The sequence below is a fragment of the Saccopteryx bilineata genome, chromosome 6 (genome assembly GCF_036850765.1).
Source record: "Saccopteryx bilineata isolate mSacBil1 chromosome 6, mSacBil1_pri_phased_curated, whole genome shotgun sequence".
Taxonomy (NCBI): Eukaryota; Metazoa; Chordata; class Mammalia; order Chiroptera; family Emballonuridae; genus Saccopteryx; species Saccopteryx bilineata.
The window spans coordinates 168,762,449-168,782,380 of NC_089495.1; the positions used below are offsets into that span (position 1 = coordinate 168,762,449).

A 19,932-nucleotide genomic window follows, 5' to 3' on the forward strand; every position below is an offset into this window, starting at 1 on the left:
CCCAGGTTTGAAACTCTGAGGTTGCCAACTTGAGAGCAGGCTCATCTGGCTTGGGCACCAGCTCACCAGCTTGAGTACAGGGTTGCCAAAACCTTGAGCATGGGATCACTGACATGACCCCATGGTCACTGACTTAAGCCCAATGTTGCTGGCTTGAGCAAGGGGTCACTGGCTTTCCTGGAGCCACCCACTGTCCTATCAAGGCACATCAATGAACAACTAAGGTGCCACAACTATGAGTTGATGCTTCTCATCTCTCTCCCTTCCTGTGTGTCTATCTCTCTCTCACTAAAATTAAAAAAAAAAGAAAAAAAAAATGATAGAAAAACAGGCTTTGAATCCGACAGAAGTAAGTCAAATGCTGCACCTGCCGGTTACCACCACCTGTTGTGGCCTTGGGACAAACTACTCCATCTGGCAAAACCCTGCCTTCTCTAGTCCACAGGGGTGATGCCCATGCCTGCTGGACAGGGGTGAGGCCAGGACTCACTGAAATCACTTGAACAGGCCACCTGGCTTAAATTGGGGGCTCCACAGATATCATCCTCCCTCCTTGTTAAGACCTTAGATTTTAAATTAAAAGCTACATTTTTTTCTGCAACAGCAATGTGTATATTTATTTTTGGAGAAAATGAGGCCTTGTATTCTAAGAACAAGTAACATATCTAAACTTTGCTTCAAGAGAAGCTGGCAGAAAAGTTTCTTGGGACCAATACTTGGGTTGGTGCTTAAAACATCAGCAGGGAAGGAAGGAAGGCCCTTGTCCTTTGGGAGCCTTGTCTCTGTAGGCTGGTTGGGATGTCTGCCACATACCTCAGGGCTGACATCAGCACCTCTGCTCTCCCTCTGGGCCTCCCCAGAGGAAGCTGCTGGGGTAGGTTCTGGGTCCCTGTTAATATTACATTTGAGCTGGTCTCCCCTGAAAAGCAGGATCAGTGGGATGGGGGGGGAGGTCTGTGTAGTTATTTTGATTCTCCTTGAACCCTTTTTCAAGTCTCAGGCCATCATAAGGATGCATTCCTTCCAGCCTCTCTCATTAGCAACAGCTCCACTCTAACCACGCCTCATGGACCCGGCTCAAACCACAGAAAAACAAACAAGGCTTTGATTCCCCTGTGAGAAAATCAAAGAGCTGCTGAAAGTCACTGAGAAAGGGGGAGAGGAAGAGTTAGGGAGGGAGGGAGAAAAAAGAGAGAGAGAGAGACACTACTTACTCTCTACCACATACTGTTTACTACTTTTGACAAACGACCCAATCAGAAAGAAGAAATCTGTGTTTAGTTTTATGAACTGTCTGCAAATTTTTGATAGCTATTTTGGCTGTTGTTGCCCAGTGAATGAGGTCTCTGAAATTAGTCCTTAGGGTTAACTTTCTGGAAAAAAAAAATCCCTTCAACACTCTTGCCCTGGAAAAAAAGACTGTTTGCCAAATTCAAATTTTCCTTGGCCAAAGTAACTACAAACGTAGACTTTCAATGAGGTTATAAAGAAAGTATTTCCCCTTGACTTCAGAGAAAACACCTTTCATGTGACTTCCAAACAATGGTACTTATTTTAAAGGTACACAAAATAAACTTTCCTTCTTTTTTTCTCTTACTCCAAAACAGGGCTTGTCACTGACTTCTGTGAGATCAGAAGCCAGCAGGCGGTTACCCTCTGTGAGGAGCATGTCAGGGTCTTCCAGATACTGGTCATGTCTGCTTACTGAGCAGCCCACTGTCTCCTCTGCACTTTTTGAACCTGAGCTACACCTCAATAAAAGGTCCTTCCCAAACAGCAGAACAGAACACCACTGCCCCCGGGAAGACAGCAAAACCACCTTTCTGTGCTGTCCCCCCTGCAGAGAGCCACTTTTAGCAAACACTCAATAGTCGTGTCACACCATCGGCACAAAATCAGATGGCAGCCAAACCCTCAGAAAGCAAACTCGATCCCTGAACAGAACTATTCTGCAGTTCCCGTCCCTCGCTTCCATTTCCCAGCCTGGCATTCCGCAGCCCTGTCAGGTATGAGTGAGGTCCACTTTAAGAAGCCAAGTTTCCATTCACATTGGGGACAGGAGGAGTGTGCTGCTGGTTGGAACTCCAGAGAAATCTTCACTCAAGCTAACACAGAACACACTGTCCTGGGAGGTTACTGTATCACACATATGTACGTATATAAAGGTGGGGTGGGTACTTACCTATTTGGTCTTCGGGAATCAGCGACTCGATGGGGGGGTCCAGCTCTGAGCTCTGAGACAAATAGTTCTTCACCTGGGTCATGAACTGACGGATGGTCTGCAGCATGTCCGTGCTGGACACGTGGCACTCCTTGTTCTCCTGCAGAAAGCTCACGTAGTCCTGCACTAGACAGCCAAAATAGGTGCACTTGTCCCGGGACAGCTCCGCGATCCGGCGGATCATGCGTTTCTCCGGGGTCATGAAGGAGCTGAACACCCCGCTCATCTTGCGCAGCTGGGACTTGACGAGCTTGGGCAGCACGAAGGAGCTGTTCCTCTTCTTTTTGGACTTGATGGGGGGGGCCATGGTCTCCTGGTCGCTCTCCTCTTCGTAGTCCTCCAGGCTGCTGTTGGTGTCAGCCTCGTAGCCAAACAGGGGCATGCTGCGGTCGAACTCGAGCGAGTCGGAGGAGGAAGTGGAAATGCTCATGTCGCTGAGCCTCTGTCTGCCTCCATGCCACGGGGGCCGTGATTCAGAGCAGGCGGGCTGGGCGCTTGTGCAATCCCCCGGGGCCTGTGCAGGCGGGGCGCCACCTGGGCTGCCAGCTGTGCGGGACTCGGGCTCCCGCGCCCGCGCAGGCTCCCGCTCCCGGCCCCCGCCTGGCCAGCTGCCGGTCAAGGTCTTTGCGCCGCCTTCCGCCTGGAGAAAAGAAGCCTGCTTCTTCAGCCGGGGTGGAGGGATGGGGGTTGGTTTCGTTCCAAGCAGAGCTACGTTCCCATGTTTGTTATGGTTGACTGTTTCTGGCATGCTCGCCCGGGTTCCAGTCCTGGACAGCTGAGGGCTTGTGTGCAGACTATTAATAGCGGGTGGCGGGGGTCTGGGTGGGGGTGACCGAGGCCTCTCGGTGCCATTCGCGCTGGGAGTCCTGGTGCAGGGCCGCTTCAGGCCCCCACTGAGGTCCTGGCTGTGCACTTTCAAGAAAAGAGGATTAATAAAACACAGGGCTCCGTTGGTCTGGCTGCACTCCAGCTCTGAAGGCGTCCTGGTTTTTATAGAATGCACTCCATTTATAAGGCAGAGCTGACGGGAGGCAGGACCGGCACCGTCTGCGCAGGGAGGCCTATGGGGAGGTGGAGGGTTTGGGGGGTTGTTGTCAGCTGGAGAGCTCCAAAAATCTGAAAGTCATTATCAGTGAACACAAGAATGTAAATATAGCACACTTGGGTCATTCCTTCACAAATTAAAAAAAGCACATTTCATGACAATGCTTGTCTTTGAAGGGGGAGGACTTTATTTGGGGTGTGTGTGCGTGTGTGTGTGTGTGTGTGTGTTTCTGCTTGAACGGAGTCCCTTACTGGAAAGGGTGGAAAAGCTGCCAGGCCCAGCTGCAGCTCACGGGAAGGATCCCAGACTTTCACCTTCAGAGCCCTTGAGAAATGGATTGGCCCACATATAAAGCCAGCCCAGTCTTTCCACAGGTGAGGGAGAAAGAACCAGGGACCATTCTTTTTTTTTACAGCATAAACCTGGAAATGGCCAGGGCGCTCTCCGACTTTACAAAAAACAAGTCCTCTCCCAAAGCAACAGCACCCTTCACAATCCCTTCTCCTGGGGCACCCTCCAGAGCGCGCCTGGCAGTTTCCCTTGAATGGGCGGGACCAGCAGCTGGGCCTGAGGGATGTTACACAATCTGCCTGGGGTTTTACGTGTTCAGCATTAAAACCCCAAAAGGAGAAAAAAATATACTCAGGTCCCATCAGCAAAACCAAGGACAGCAAACTTATGCAAATGTTAAGTCCCAGTTCAACCATTTATCTTTGTGGTTTGCTGCCCCCCCCCCCCCACAAGCCCTGTCACCTCCTCTTCATGGCTGTACATATTCAACACTGTGGAGCAGTGCGTGTTGCCTGGTGCAACTCTGTGGCCAGTGCCCCCATTTACAGATGGGTCTCATTTTTCCATGCCACTAGACGGAGGTCGTGGTGGTGATAAATGCTGTCCGTTGTAATTTCCATTTGGAATAATAATTTTGCCTTGCTGTGTTTGCTTAAAACGTGTTTTCTTTCCTATGGGCCCAGAATGGCCGGTCATGAGGGAGCAGGAAGAGACTGATTTTGGGAGCACCTGCCCAGCCTTGTCTGTGTTGGGCACACGCCTGATACTAAGGCTCCCATCTTTTCTCCCTCCCTTCCCCCTCGTTCCGTGCTGTCGAACGAGAGCCACCCGTCAGCTCCCTGCACCTCTGGAGCCCTTGCCATGCAACAGAGAAACTCAGTCTTAAGTGTGACTTAATGTTATTTAACTCAAGTTTTAAAACTGATGCTCAATTTAGTTACTGGAAAACTTTTAAGTAGGTTTGGAATTTGGGTATGTGAATCTACTTTTTCTACTGTAAATTTAATAAAATCTAAATACAGATCATGTAATTCCGATGAAAATTTAGTGCCTTCACAGAGATGTACTGTAAGGATAAAATACAGGCTGAAATGCAAACAGTATGAACAAAAGAATGTAAAATATTTCATTCATATCTTAAGATTGATTATGTGTTGAAATGAGATTTCAGATTTATTTCATTAAATAAATGATTACAATTAATTTCAACTGTGTCTTTTTAATTTTCTTTAATGTGGCTACTCTAAAATTAAAAATTACACCCTGGCTGGCCTTAAATGTATTTCTATTGGCCAGTGTGGGTCTTGGTGGAACTGCTCCCACCGTTGCAGGGTCCTCCTTAGACTACTGCCACCACTGGAAGACTTGCGGGGCTTATACGCTTAGCTCACAGGCGTGTGTTTCTCTCATATAGACTATAAACCTGGGTGCTGGGGGAGGAGAAGATGGGTACTATCAACCTTTGCACGCTTAGTGTGGGGCCTAGTGCCCGCCACATAGCAAACCCTACAGAAATATTTGTTGGACGAACAAATAAATAAGGTATAGAATTTTAAAAAGTGCTGTCTCTTCACAAAATAGATAATGTGCGCATTGACAATTCCTGAGCTGAATAGATAGGAATTAATGATAACCTCATTTGCTTCTGCTTAGTGGCCATGAGAACAAGCTATTTTTGCCCTTATCTTTGCAGAGTATGGACACTGCTCATGACACTTCAGTCCTTCAGCCCCAGCACGGCGCATACACTGTGTGCTGGACCCCAAATCAGGAGTTATAGGGACAGGGGTCACAGGGAAAACTGAGGCATGATGCATGTCTTCAAGGGGCCTGTGATCTAGTGGATTATATTAAGTTCCAGAACTGTTTAAAACTCTCTCCAGAGGTGTGTTGAACTCAGCTTGTAGGAGATGGCATAACTTTTCAGCAGGACAGTTACAACTGCCCCAATGTGTTTTTTTTTGTTTGTTTGTTTGTTTTGTATTTTTCTGTAGTTGGAAACGGGGAGGCAGACAGACTCCCGCATGTGCCCAACCGGGATCCACCCGGCATACCCACCAGGGGGCGATGCTCTGCCCATCTGGGGTGATGCTCTGTTTCAACCAGAGCCATTCCAGCGCCTGAGGCAGAGGTCACAGAGCCATCCTCAGTGCCCGGGCCAACTTTGCTCCAATGGAGCCTCGGCTGCAGGAGGGGAAGAGAGAGACAGAGAGGAAGGAGAGGGGGAGGGGTGGAGAAGCAGATGGGCGCTTCTCCTGTGTGCCCTGGCCAGGAATTGATCCTGGGACTCCTGTACGCCAGGCCGATGCTCTAACACTGAGCTAACTGGCCAGGGCAGCCCCAATATTTTTACCAGGACACTGTTTCCCAGTCCTACCACCCAACTGCCCATCAGACAGGCCTTGGACACACGTGGCAATTCCTTTGAAGCAGTCCAAGTTTCAGAACAGAATCTGACTCTACCTCCAGGTTCCCTTGGCAATGACAACTGCTTCAAAACAAGTTTATATTAACAGAGATATATGCCAAAGGGGGAACATATATATATTCACTTGCTGGGAAAAATATCATAATTTCTTAGGTCTTAGGAATCCTGGTACTTGTACTTCAGAGTCACAGACTTCTGTTCAGACACTATGGCCTGGTGTTCATTTGAAGACTGAAGCCCTATGATCTTAAGAGGACTTCATTTCTCGTCCAGGAGAAAAGATATTTTTGTAAAAGTTAAACCCACACAAATTCCCCGGGGCAGTGGGACAAAGAAGTGAAACTGGGTGAAGTGTGTGCCCTAACCCACCGCCAGCCATTGCCCAGCAGCATGGTGTCAGGGTTACGGGCACAGGCAAAGAGGCAGTAGGAGGAGCAAGAGCCCAGCCTCAGAGCCAGGATGCAGGGCAGTATGCAAGGATGCTTGGCCCGGAGCACCAGGGTCGGAACTGAACTCGAGAGGAAGTGCGGCAGACGGTGCTCCAGAGGCTTGCGCTGTCAGACTCCTGAGAGCACAGAGGTGCCGTCAGTGCCGTGTGTACCTCCAGAACCACACCCATGCTCGTGACTCCCCTCTGTCAGGCACGGCCTGTCCCCAGCAAGATGTCACAGATGGAAAACAAGACATATCACAGAAGTTTGTGTTACAGCAGGACATTTTGGATAGCTCCAACTCAAAGCCTCTGGAGGAATATGGAGGCGATGCAGACAAACTCAACACCTGCCTCTGAGGATCGGTTCCAGGTCTGACTTGGAAAAAGACTGCTAGGATGTATGATTCAGGGACCTCTTGGACCTGAAGCTTTGCCATGGAGATGGGAGTTATTTTTTTATTGATTTTTTTGGAGAGAGAGAAAGAAGAGAGGGAGAGTGAGAAAGGGTAGAGAAGCAGGAAGCATCTACTCATAGTAGTTGCTTCCTGTATGTGCCTTGACTCAGCAAGCCCTGGCAAGCCCAGGGATTTAAACCAGCGACCCCAGCCTTCCAGGTCAATGTTTTATCTACTGCGCCACCACAGGACAGGCCGATGGGAGTTATTTTTTGATGTAACGACATATCATTAGCCAGCCCAACAATGACTCTGCTCCATGGATTCACTTCAAAAGAGACATGGGAAGGGGCCCCCACTTACTTAGTCCCAGCTGGGCTAGTTCTTCAAGCTGAGCCTCAGTCTTGGCTGTTGAAATGGCATAAGGCAACTTCAAGGGAAATGGCAGAACATCCCTAATTATTAAAAAAAGAGAATATTTGTAATTACATATCATGTTTCATCTCCTACTTTTATTTCCATCCTAGAGATGTTTTAATTTAAACTATTTTAAATGTTCTAAGTAGATATCAAATCTGCTAACTGGAACTTATCTTTACTGGTGATAGGACTATCGGATTACAGTTCCTGCCTATGTTAACACACACAGGACAGGCTGAGAGAGAAGCCGGCATGGTGTTAGTAGCTGTAGTGAAGGCCAGATTTCCTCCCTGGCTAGCGAAAATGTACCTAGAGTTAATATTGGAACTGTGGAATGTGTTGGTGGATCTCCCATAGACATAAAACATTATTGCTAATTTGCTAGATGCTCTGAATGTTGGACCCCAACTCCCGGGGCAGAAATGTGCAATCCTAAACCAGCATTATCCCATTGCCTGACACCTGGCGGCTTCTCACTGCGTATTGAGATAAGACTTCGTCTTGTGTTTTGAGGTAGTGCCCATGAGCCCCAGAGGGTCTTGTTATACTCAGGAGGTGTGGATGGGGTCAGAGATTTGGCATTTCTGCCAAGCTCCAGGTGAAACTGCTGTCCTGTGATCACACGTGGGGTAGGAAGACAAATCCACAGGGCCTCCTTCAACAACCTGGGCCCCAAGCAGCATGGCGCCTGTGTAGACTGGCAATCACATGCATGCAGTGTTGCAGACCAACAGGCTCAACAGGCAAATGCTGAGCTGGCACCAGGTGTTTCCATGTCCAGGGCATAGCATTGCCCCAGGGAATGCCTGGACCCCTGAGCTCCTGCTTCTCAGGGTTAGGACCATCTCATGGTGGGCTGGTGGGCTGTAGCGGAGCAACCAAACGGTGCTGCGATTGGCCCACCATGAAAGCTGGAACGCCCACTAGTGGGCGGGAGGGACCAGGTTGACCAGCACTGCAAAAGTGGCAGGTTTTTATAAAAAGGTTCGCCATCACGGCTCCAGGCTCTAGGCTCTAGGCTCTAGGCACTGGCAAATTCTCTGTAGGGCTCAGCACAATGCCTCACCTGATAAAGACAAGGAGAAAGTGTGTTTTGAATAAATGAATGAAAATTCAATAACAACGGTGTATCTTTTTCAGTGGTAGTATTGGTCTTACAATAAATTTATTCATTCCACAAATGTTTATAGTCATGTGTCAGACACTATTTCAAGTGCCAGGGGAAAAAACCAGACAAAAGTCTCTACCTGCATGAAACTCCATCTACATGGACACCAACAGACAATAAGTAAGTATGCCATTTATAGAACATATGAGACGGGATTTGTGCTAGGGATAAAAATAAAGTGCAAAGGGGAATAATAAAGGCTGTTCAGGTGTGAAAGTTGGCCAGGAAAGGCCCTATAAGCATGTAGCATTTGACTGATATTCTAAAGGCGGCCAGGGAGTAAAGCATGAGGAAAAGAACTTTCCAGGCAGAGGGAGCAGCAGGTGCAAAGGTCCTAGGGTAGAGGAGGGCCAGGCATGTATGAGGAATAGCCAGGGGCCATCGTGGCTGTGGTTAAGTAAGGGACAAAAGTTGGAGCTTCTGCCGGTGTTTTGTCTACATAAGATGCCCTAAAAATGACCACTGAAGAGAATAACTACACCAGATAACTTGTGTTTACAATAAGATGAGGCAACCCTCTAAACTTCATCAGATTAAATCTGAATAATTGAGAACTTTGGAACCCTTGAAGCTGTTGACAATGGATAACAAATTAGAAAGGTCAATGAATGAAAAGAAAACCATGAATAAAATGAAACAGTGTCGCAAGGGCTGGATCACACTACAGACAAAAGAGTGAGGAGTTGCAGTTAGGAGGCTCCTCTTTCCTGGGGTGTCAAGCCTGGGGGTTACCTCCTGCTTCCAGAAGACCCTTTCACCTGACCCCAAACGTTGTGGGCCCCTCCCTCCTTCTCTTTGTTCTCGTGCACCTGATCCAGATGAAGCAGGTGAAGTCTCAGGGGATGGCAGTGCCTGTAATAGCTGCTTCCTGACCCGGGGAGGCACAGTGGCCCTGATTATAAACTTACACGAAGATCAGTGGGGACCAGAACATTGCAACGCTGAAGTATCACACAAATACATATATTTATGGCTGTATCGACTTAATATCTACTTTTATTATACAATTTGGGGGAAAAGCCACATACAACACAACCAACCTGTGTTTATTTTAAGCTTTTATCTTGTCCAGTGCAGTACTTGGACTCTAAATGTCATATGACTCTTTTCTGTTTTTTCTTAATGACATATATGACAGGAAACCGCACCCGCCATTTGCTAATGGGTGGTTTAAGGCTTTGATCTCCTAGAAAATTAGATGTTGTACATCTACCATTGTGATCAGTCCTCTCCCACTGTGCTAGCTAGGCACAACAACACAGTGTCTCCTCCATGCATACGGGCGTGCACACGCGCATGCGTACACACACAAGAGAGGTACTTCCTTCTCACCTACAGCCTGTACGTAAAGGGACCCTGATTCTAAAACTTGCATAAAAGACAAAATAAAGCCATCTTCAACATAGACATTTTCCCCAAAGTTTTAGCACATGTATAATCTAAATTTAGTTTTTACTTTAACTTTCCTCTGTATGTCGTATCTGTAAAGGGAAGGAGACTAACTTTATCGAACACCTACTGTTGCATTGCACCAAGCACTTTACCTCGTGGGGGGCCCACATACACCTGGGAGGAAACCCACACAGGTCAGGAGCACAGGATGACAAGGTGGAGAAGTCCCTGCACCCACTCACAGGGCTGATGTGGGATAAAGTGGCGTGCAGATGTGTTGGACCCCACATCTGTGCGTCTGTGCTGTGTAATGGGGGAAGGATGGGATTTGGCATTGAGGCAGGTCCAGATTCAGACCCAGTATATGTATATACTTATTAATTGAATGTGGGCCAGCCTTGCTCTCTCTCCAGGACACAGTGTCTTCAGGATCCTAATTTCAGACTAACCATGAGGATTAGAAATAATATGTTTGGTGCGTAGCACACACACAGAAACCCCCTGAAATTATAATTATATTTAATCATTAATAATGATAATCATCCCCTCTGCCCCTACCCAAAGCACAGTCCAAGACCAGCAGCGCCGGCTGCACCATCCAGGCGCTTGTTGAAAACAGACCCTCAGGAGCTGCCCAGACCCTTCAGTCGGAATCTGCATCCCCAACAAGATTCCAGGTGATTCTGGAGAAGTTTGCGAGGCAGCACTCTACACTACACTGAGTACACCGAACTGACAGAGAGCCTCCAGACGCTGGTGACCAAGGTGTGCATCACTACTTGTGTTTTCAACGGGCCTTCCTGACGTGGCAAGTCACGTGCTTACTGATCCGTGAATTCTCTTGTCTACTGCACACGCGCACATGTGCTTCATGTGAGTACCACAGCTGACAGGCCAGACACCTTCTCTATTTGAATACATCTGTGTACCAACAACCCACTAGAACATTTCAAAGATATTTGGGTAAGACTGGATCAAGTCAATTAAGAACACAGCTTTAAGTAAAAGACTAACATATGATGTAAAGGAGAAACAAAAAATATCAAGAACCTTTGCCTTTTGAAAAATAAAATAGGAAAATGAATCTCAGGTCTCTCTAGCCACAAAGTGTCGGCGCTGGGTTTCTCTGTAAGCACCTGACAGCAACATCATGCTTTCTGGTATGTGAAAGGCTTCTCCTTCCATCCCTGAGCAGCCCTGGACGGCAGGCATCCCGCCTGCTGTGAACACTGAGGGCAGAGGCGGCATCTCGTGTGCTGCTCCCAAATGCGGTTTTACAGGTGGAACGATCTTTCACAACAGCACAGTCAAATCTGCACTAGCAAACTGAGTGGATAGAGTTTGGGTCCTTTTTTTTTTTTAATTATTTTTATTTCTTCATTTTAGAGAAGAGAGACAGAGAGAGAAAGAGAGGGGGGGGGGAGGAGCAGGAAGCATCAACTCCCATATGTGCCTTGACCAGGCAAGCCCAGGGTTTCGAACCGGTAGACCTCAGCATTCCAGGTCGACACTTGATCCACTGCGCCACCACAGGTCAGGCAGAGTTTGGGTTCTTAATCACTGAAAATACCCATGATTTTTAAAAGTTGTTATGGCTAGAAAGAAAAAAGAAAAAAAAAAAGAACATCTCCCACAACACCACCCTCCTGACACTTGTTAACCTCGTGATTTTCAGCTTAACTTCAGGTCAACTGAAAGAGTTGCTTTAATGATGAAAAGGAGCACCCAGTGGCCCTAAAGGACAGTGATGCACAATCGATGGGCTGGTTTAAGGAACCCATGTTTCTAGAATGAACTGCACCCCTTGAACTGTTTTCAGAAAAACTATCAAGGATGTTTAAATGTCACAGATTTGTGTCACTGGTCCCTTTTTCTGTGTGTGCATGTGTGTTCTCTGCTTGATGGGTCCTGATCTAAGGAGCCAAGGAGGCAGCTGGAGAACATAATCCTATAAATCAATGAGAGTTTATATTTAAAGGGGGCGGGGTAATTATTTTTATCTTAGGCCTGGCACAGGGGACTTGGTGACCATTTTACTGCAGTAGCCAATCCTTTCAGTGACATCTAATAGGCGTAAGCTTCCTAGATCCCTCTGCCCTGTTTTAATCAAGAAACCTTGGCCCAATCATATTGCGTATCAAGTGGGTGCTGAAAATCACAAGCAAAGAAGAGGCCTTACCTGCTGATGCAGTAGAAAGCAATGAGTCGGAACAAATCCGCAAAGCTGATTCCTGAGCCTTCCAGTGAAAAGGCTGGAAAAGAGAGGTTGTGGAAATGAGCTGAGTGTCCCTGAGCCCGTTCTGGGAAAGCAAAGCCCCTCTACTGTTGCTTGCTGGTGGGACCACCCCAGGCTATCAGACAACTACCGTGGGCTCATCAGAAGCAGCTGTGAGGAAGACACATGTCAGCCAGACAAGGCCAGTGGGAGCGGATGGCCTGGAGCCTCAGCCCTGACTCACTCAGCACACATGCTCCCATGCTTCGTAAACACACCAGCACAGATTCAAATTGCACAACTATCTTTATTATTATTTTATTTTAAAGTTTTGAGCACGGAGTTGGGCAGCAGCCAAGGGTCCCATCTGGCTGGAGTGAGAAGCCACTAGCATGTGACAGGGCTTGGGGAACACCAAGGCCCTCACTGCCCTTGACCCTCCTGAGACAGACCTCCTGGGTCACATTTCTGTTTGCCACAAGGGGCCACCTCTGGGGCAGAAGGAGCACCAAGCATGGAGAATAATATCAGCAAGATCTCCATAAGTCAGCTTTTGTGTAAATTCAGTAGGAAAGATTCTAAAACCCACTTACATAGCGTGCCCCCCACCCATGACCACTGCCACCACCAAGTGCATAAGCTTCCTCATGGAGAAGCGGTGTTCTAGTTCTAGCAAGATGGCGGGACAGTGTGTGGTCGGACTTCGAACATTCACCTGTTGCCAGCACGTCTCGTGCCACTATTTTTCCAAAAACATTCCAAATAGCCTTGGCTTTGGGAAGAGTCCCTCCTTTCACCAATCCAATGAGTTTCTGTCCCTTTGATAATGCTCCAGTCCTCTTTTGTTTTGCTTATTATTTGCTTACGTTGTATGATTGCACTTATTTCGTATTTCCGTAGCACCTAAAACACACCTGTACCTCTACACGTCTACCATGCCAGAAAGACAAACAGCAACACACACGCGTGCATCACAATTTAGTCAGTTCAGTAGGAGGGAACCGCTTGAGGTAGGTTAGCACCTCTAAGCCCTGGTTTTCTCTTCTGTAAAGTAGGCACTAGTAGTACTTTCCTTGCCTCCCAGAAGGGTAGTAGAGGGAACTGAAATTTTAAAAAATGGAGTAACTTATGTGAAAACAATCTATACAAAGATAAGGTGGTATTTATTATTAAACCACATTGTCCAAATGACAAAATAGCTATTTGTTTTCATAGCAAGTCCTTCCTCCTCCAATCCACCTCAATTCATAGACCAGACAGGTTCCGGGGAGGGGCCACCATGGTGGGACCCAGGCTTGCGGTAACTAGTGGTGGCTACCTTAATGCTTTGCACATACTAGGTCTTTTAACCAGTTTAAGTGCCCTGGAAAGAAATAAGGAAGTGATAGAGTTCTTGGCAAAAGAGGGAGGAAACACCTTTAGCTGGGAGGCGCCTAACATGAATATGAAGAAAGCTTTATAGTATAAACACGAAAGGGGTTTCCAGACTAACTTATCATCGTTAACTCTGGATTTTAGAGAGGACTTAAAAACCAGTTCTTGGCTAGCAGACTTCCAAAATCCAACTCAGCATTGCCTTTTTCACTCAATATTTAATTCATTAACTTTAAAATGATAGGTTTGAAATCTCTCTTCTGATTACCTCCTAACGCAAATAAACTGGTCTGAATTATTCTCCAGGTTTAATGACTGCTCCTGGGCCTGCACGTGGAAGTTTTTCCTGGGTCAGTGATCTTGTGAGACCTGGAGGACAAACACGGCAGGACTTGAGGCTGAACTTGAGGTTGGGAGGTTTCACTTCTGCTGGAAATGTCTCCTTCAGACTCAGTTCAAGTCTTTGTGAGACTATGAAGGAAGGTCGGTCTCAGTATAATCCTTTATCTGCCTCTAAACTGACCTCAATACCTTCAGTTCTTCAAATGCAGGGACTGAGGCTCCCTGAGGTCAAAACTGAGAAGTCAGTATCCTGGCCTCAGGCTTGCTATTGAAACAGTCAACAGGCCTGCAAATTCGCTTCTCCTGGCCTTCACACTCTGGATTGCTAACCTGTGGCTTCAATGAAACCTGTTTCTTTGGGGTGTAGGCCTCTCTTCCAATCCTCAGGGGCTGGCAGCACCTCAGAAGTCTGTGTTCCCTTTTTAACTTAGAACTTGGCCCCCTGACACTTCACATTTCCAGTGCCCATAGAATGACAGGAAGAAAACCAATGCTGTGGAACAATGCTCTCTCTCAAAACTTTTGTTAGTACAGTATTTCCAAAGGGCTGGATCCTGCCTCGGATTAGCTGCATTTCATAGCAAACTGAACAGTGATCGCCTGGAGGGGACACGCCTGCTCAAGGATTATTCACGAAGATGTGCAGACACATGTTTCAGGATATGAGCCCATAAAAAGGCAGCCTACCCCACAGCTTAGTCATCAGCAAACCTGAGCACCAAATCCACGCTCTGCTTAACCGGGAAGTTCGGTGAGGAAGCCAAACTCTGTTCAGCCCCTGCCATATGCAGAGCAGCAGGCTGCACACTTCGCACATAGATGGTTTACCTGAGCTGTGAACAATTCTCTGAGGTTACTATCACGCCTCTGCCATATGCAGAGCAGCAGGCTGCACACTTCGCACGTAGATGGTTTACCTGAGCTGTGAACAATTCTCTGAGGTTACTATCACCCCACTACACAGATAAGAACACAGATTCTCGGAGCAGGTTACCTGCCCAGTCATTCAGTGAATGAACGACGCCGCCAGCACTCAGACCCATGTCTGTCTGTCTTTCCACTTGCCTGATAGGTCTGGGCCCTCACATCACCCAGGATCTATCTGTCAGTGACCACTTACTGTAGGCGCTTTCCTTTATGGCAAACTCCTTGAGTGGGGCCCCAAATTCACAGGGCAGGCGAAGCGAGAGGACTTTCTTCTGCATTTTGGTGGATTTACGAACCAGGAAGATCTAGGAGGGAAAGAAATTCCAGATTAGGGGACATCTAGGAGGTTAGAAACAGGGCATATGATTTTCGGCACACCCACCATCTACAAATGGAGCCCCCCTCGCTAGCCGAACTGCCAGGCTCAGCACAGGACACTGTGCTCCCTGAGAGAAGGGTGGTCGGCGGGAGGATGTTGCAGACACCTGCCCTTGGTAAGTGGCTTCCACAGGCTTCCACCTTCCCTTCCACAGAGCCTTCTCCAAGAGGTATGGGCTCCCTGAGTCTGCAGAAGCACCTTCAGTTTGGTGCTTGTTTTTGTATAATGCGTTCTCTAGCCTGGTCTTACGTGGGGATCTTGGTTGATGAAACCTTCTAAACAAAGGCAACATGGCAAAACTATGAGTGACAAACTGGGGGTTTATTGGCTAATTTGGCTCACGGACATATTTACAACAGACATTTGAACTTGTCAATTAAAGGACAGGAGGGTTTTTTTTGTTGTTTTTCACATTAAAATCTGAATTTCTAGCTTCTTTTAGAAAATGAGATGACATGGCAAGACAAGGCATGCCACCAATCCCCTAGAGCCAAAATATGACCGCTGCATTTGGAAAGTGGGGAGGTGTGCTCTGAACTTCGTCCTAGCCAGCGCCACAGCTCGCTGTCCACTTGTTCCCGACCCACTTCGCTTTCCACAGCTCCCTCCAGGTCCCTTCAGATACATGCTTTAAAGCAGCCCAATCCTCGCCGATGGCTCAGGACACCATCACTGCAGAGGCAAGCATGCCACCCTCTGCTCTTCAGGCTGCGCACTGCGTGATGGACAATCGAGGTGACGTGTACCCGACTACACATAAAGCAGAGGTCCCCGGACTGTGCCGTGGCGGCCTCGCTGGGCCCTAGCTCCCCTCTGTTGTATGTGATCCCTGTCCAAGGGTCCTATACTCTCCTGTTTCTTTAACCTCTTCTCTTCTTTCCTCTGCATTTCCACCTAATCTTCATTCGGTCTGTATGCCCAGTCAGTAAGTAGCTCCTAAGAAACATTTTTTGGGGGCTGAAGGGGAGGTGAAGGGAATGGGGTGTTTGGTAAGGAGTGAGACAGGAAGACCTTTGAGTTCTTTCTTCCTAGCACCCGTGAGGAGGCAGCAATGGAGTTGACCTAGTAGACAGCTCTGGGGGTCAGTGTCTTTGGGACATTCTAAAATTGACGCAGATGTTTCCTAAATACTATCCTGACGGGGAAAAGCCCAAAGCACCGCGGAGTTGAAAAGGACGATTCCCCTGTGCAGGTGGGGATCTCTGAGCCTTGGGGCTCAGGGAGAATACAAGCTCTAAGCCTTATTTCCCGAACCTCTGCAGCCTTAGATCAGGAGTCAGGAAGCGTGGCCTGCAAACCAAATCCAGCCTGCTGCTTGTTCTTGTAAGTCAAGTTTTACCGAGATACAGACATGTTCATTCGCTTACATACTGTCTGTGGCTGCGTCAGCACCATAGGTAGAGTTGAGTGGTGGTGACCGACTGTATGGCCCACAAAGCCCAAAATATTTACCCTCTGGCCTTTCATAGAAGCAGTTGGCCAACCCCTGCTGTAGGTTATACATGATCAAGGGTGGTAGGCACTCCAAGGACCCATGACACCATGAGGAGTCTCTCAAATGTCCCTCTGACACCTGCTTTTCCTGCTCTCCAGCATTCTCGCTTCTGTGCACGTGGCCTCTCCTGATCCACGTGGCTCCTGTCCTCACCCTGCCCCTCTCATCCCCTCCGCCTGCCTCCCTCATCAGGGCCTGGCTCAGCACCAAGCAGGTGGCTCGAGAGGACACCCCACCTGACTTGTCCCCCCCCTAGATCTCAGCAGGAATGGGCGTGCCTAACACCAGAAGGGAGCTGCTGCCTAGCAACAGGGCCACCTCTTTCTTCAGAACTCTTGGCAGAGAGACAGGAGCAGACAACTCAACCTCCAAAAAGTGGGGGCCTCACAGAAGGAAGTCTTGATCAGACAGACTAAAACCAGAGGCAACAGCCCAGTGCGTTGGCCAAGAATTCTCTGCAAAGATGATCGAATACGGCGCCTGTCACCCTAGGCATGTTCCAACAGAGTTCTTAGTCCTGTCTGTTTCTGTCAGATGAGCAACAAAGATTCACTTCTAAAGTAGAAAGTGTAACAGACAGGATCTGGTTGAAAGGAAACTCAAAAGCTCACTTTCCTGCCCAAGTGTTACAACATCCCTCAGCCAGCTACCCACGGAATTTTCTGCTTGCCTTTCCATCAACGTCTTAGTTTCTATCTTTTGCCCTGTGTTGCTTCAAGTCTTATTCTATCTGAGATTTCGTGTAGTTATCCTGTGCCTTTTTGGAAGTAGACACTGTATACAAGCACTTTCCGCGATGATAAAAGTGTTCTGTATTCTGCACCATCCTGTATGGTAGCTTCCTGTGACTAGTGAGTGCCTAAAGTGTGGCTAGGGGAACCGAGGAACTGAATTTTAATTTAGCTTTATGTCGTAAGCGTACATTTAAATAGCCACAGGGGGCAGGGGGCTACCATACTGGACCGCAATCCCTGAGGAACTTTCCCGAGGAGCTTCTGGAGCGCTGTGGCCTGGTCTGGATTAGCACGAGACTGGCCCTGAGCAGGTGGCAGCTGAAGAAACTGCACTGGACTTTGATCCGTGTAGAAAGCCACTGAGAAACCAGGGAAACCACCATCCTCAGCCAGAGCAGATGGTCCACGCACACAGAGCTTCTGCAAGTTGGGTCCCACGCTGGATAGCTGGGTCCTGGCAGGGTTCCCACGCTCAGAACGAAAGTAAAACAGCAGGGGTGACCCAAACCCCACAACCAGGCTCTTCCTCCAATGTAGGCTCTCAGACATCAGGCCCCGGGCCTCTGGCCAGCAGCCCCTCCTCATTACTGAGGTGCCCTGTTACCCTGCTGGGTCCTGCACTTCCCATGGTAACTGAGCAGAGGGAGACAGAAAGACAAACGGTGAGGGGCTCTGCTCCTGGGAGCTGCCTCCAGGATGTTCCTGCTTGGCAACCCAGGTACATGCTGGGAACCTTGTCCCCTACAGGCTGTAAAGAACTTTCTAGAACTCCAAGTCTTTCTCTTTCAGGACGCAGCAGTGCGGCCTGCCTCAACCTGTTTCCTTGCGGTCTGAGTCTTACCCCTGGCGGCTGGGCCTGCAGGACGTCGGTCGCCTCCTCCTCGCTGAGGCTCAGCTGTAGCCATATAGGGTGGGTGTGCAGGAGCCGGTCCAAAATGCTGAGCCTGTTGGAGAGGCTGTCATAGCCAGAGTCCCGGGGACAGGTCTTCACGTCCTTCTCCTTCGAACAGCCATCATCCTTGTGTCTTACCATGCTAGGGGAAAGAGAATTGGCAGGGGTCACATAGCTGAGCCACGACTTCCCCGAACATGGAGCCTGTCCCACAATCACAGGCCAGGCCTGTCAGAGCACATACCTGTCTTGTCATTGCCACCACGCCCGTCCTTGTCCAGACTGAAAGCCCTGAGGGCAGACACCATGTTCTAGTTCACTCAACATGCCCAACCTTCTATTTCTAACCCAGCTTGGTGAAGGTTCGAAACATCCTAAATGCGGTTTCTTTAGTCTGTCTCCGGGCATAAAACATTTCTTCCTTTCAGCACAGAACCTAAGTGTTAAAGTCCATGTGGGAATCACGAAGTCAACAGACTGTGTCATAAGAACGACCGTGGCATTCTAACAACAAAAACACCACCTTCAGGGTCACACACTCATTCTGTGTCAAAGTGAATTGGATTTCATTTCTTTTCACACATGTAGGTATTTTTTATTATGGATATTATTTATAATATAATCTCAGAGTGGTATGTTGCTATGCTATTCATAAAATCATAATGACATTACTCATAATCACCATAAAGTGGAAATAGCCCAAATTTCTGTCAATTGATAAATGGATTACTAAAATGTGGTATATTGACACTTTTATTCAGCCATAATATACATTCATCCTTTTTATGAAGTACTGATCCATGCTATAATGTGGATGAATCTTGAAGACATCACGCTAAGCGGTAAATCCCAGATACAAAAGGACAACTATTCTGTAATCCTGTGCATATGAAAAATCTAGATAGACAGATAGGTATCAGCAGAAAGATCAGTGGTTTCCTAGGCCTGGGACTGGGGGGCAGGATGGGGAGTGACTGCAAATGAGCACGGAGTTTCTTTTCGACATGATGACAAGTTCTGGAACAAGATGTGTTGATGGCTGTATAACTTTGTGAATATAACCAAAACCTCTGAATTGTATACACTTCATTTTGAGTTGTACATTATATGAGTAAAATCTTAATAAAAAATATCACATTGACTTCCATCATTTTCTTTGACCCCAACATGGATCCTGTTATAGAGTATTCAGTCCCCATTTTACAAATGAGGAAACTGAGGCCCAAGAAGTTATCAAGCTACCCAGTCTTTTAAATAGCCATGCGACGGCAGAACTAGAATCTAAGTGGCCTGGTGTCCGCCCAACTCTGCAGGTAACAAGTAAGATCATGAACGCAGGACAGCTCATTTCTATGTGGTGCCCCCCTGGCCAGGCCCTCTGCAAACATTTTCTCATTTACTCCTCTCAACTGCCCTGAAGGGAAGGTCCTAGGACCCCCGTTTTAAAAGAGAGGGCTGGGAGGCTCAGACCAATTGAGTAACCATTGCTCGAGGCCATGCCTCTGTTCAGAGAGGGTGGAAATGCCAGTTCAAAGCTGCTTCAGCCCTGAGGTCTTTCCCTCCAATACACTGAGAAGTCTCACTTCCTTTCCTGTCAGTGAGCTGGTCACCAGCACCAGGCCTGGAGCAGCCAGCAGGAACACTGAACTTGACCGTTCATGTCGGAAGGGCCAAGTTCAGGTTAGGGTACACATGATCTTCAAGTATCTAAACCCTCCAAGTCCCCAGTGTGTGGTCTGGATGAAGTCTTCAACACTGAGAAAGATGGGTGATGGTTCCTA

General features: G+C 47.9%; 1 protein-coding gene across 12 annotated transcripts in view; it reads right to left on the reverse strand.

Moving 5' to 3' along the window:
- RIN2 (Ras and Rab interactor 2) overlaps nt 1-19,932 on the reverse strand; it is a 248,557-nt gene that overhangs the window by 26,671 nt on the left and 201,954 nt on the right. For 10 of the 12 annotated variants that reach the window (XM_066234871.1, XM_066234873.1, XM_066234872.1 and 7 more), the window contains 5 exons: nt 18,101-18,293; nt 14,845-14,956; nt 11,973-12,045; nt 7,177-7,268; nt 2,183-3,337 (listed from right to left, as the gene is read on the reverse strand). In XM_066234871.1, coding sequence (XP_066090968.1) covers nt 2,183-3,337; nt 7,177-7,268; nt 11,973-12,045; nt 14,845-14,956; nt 18,101-18,293 — 1,625 coding nt within the window. Of the gene's footprint in view, nt 1-2,182; nt 3,338-7,176; nt 7,269-11,972; nt 12,046-14,844; nt 14,957-18,100; nt 18,294-18,395; nt 18,513-19,932 lie in introns of those variants that run through there. The other 2 variants (XM_066234880.1, XM_066234877.1) reach the window with 2 other exon arrangements.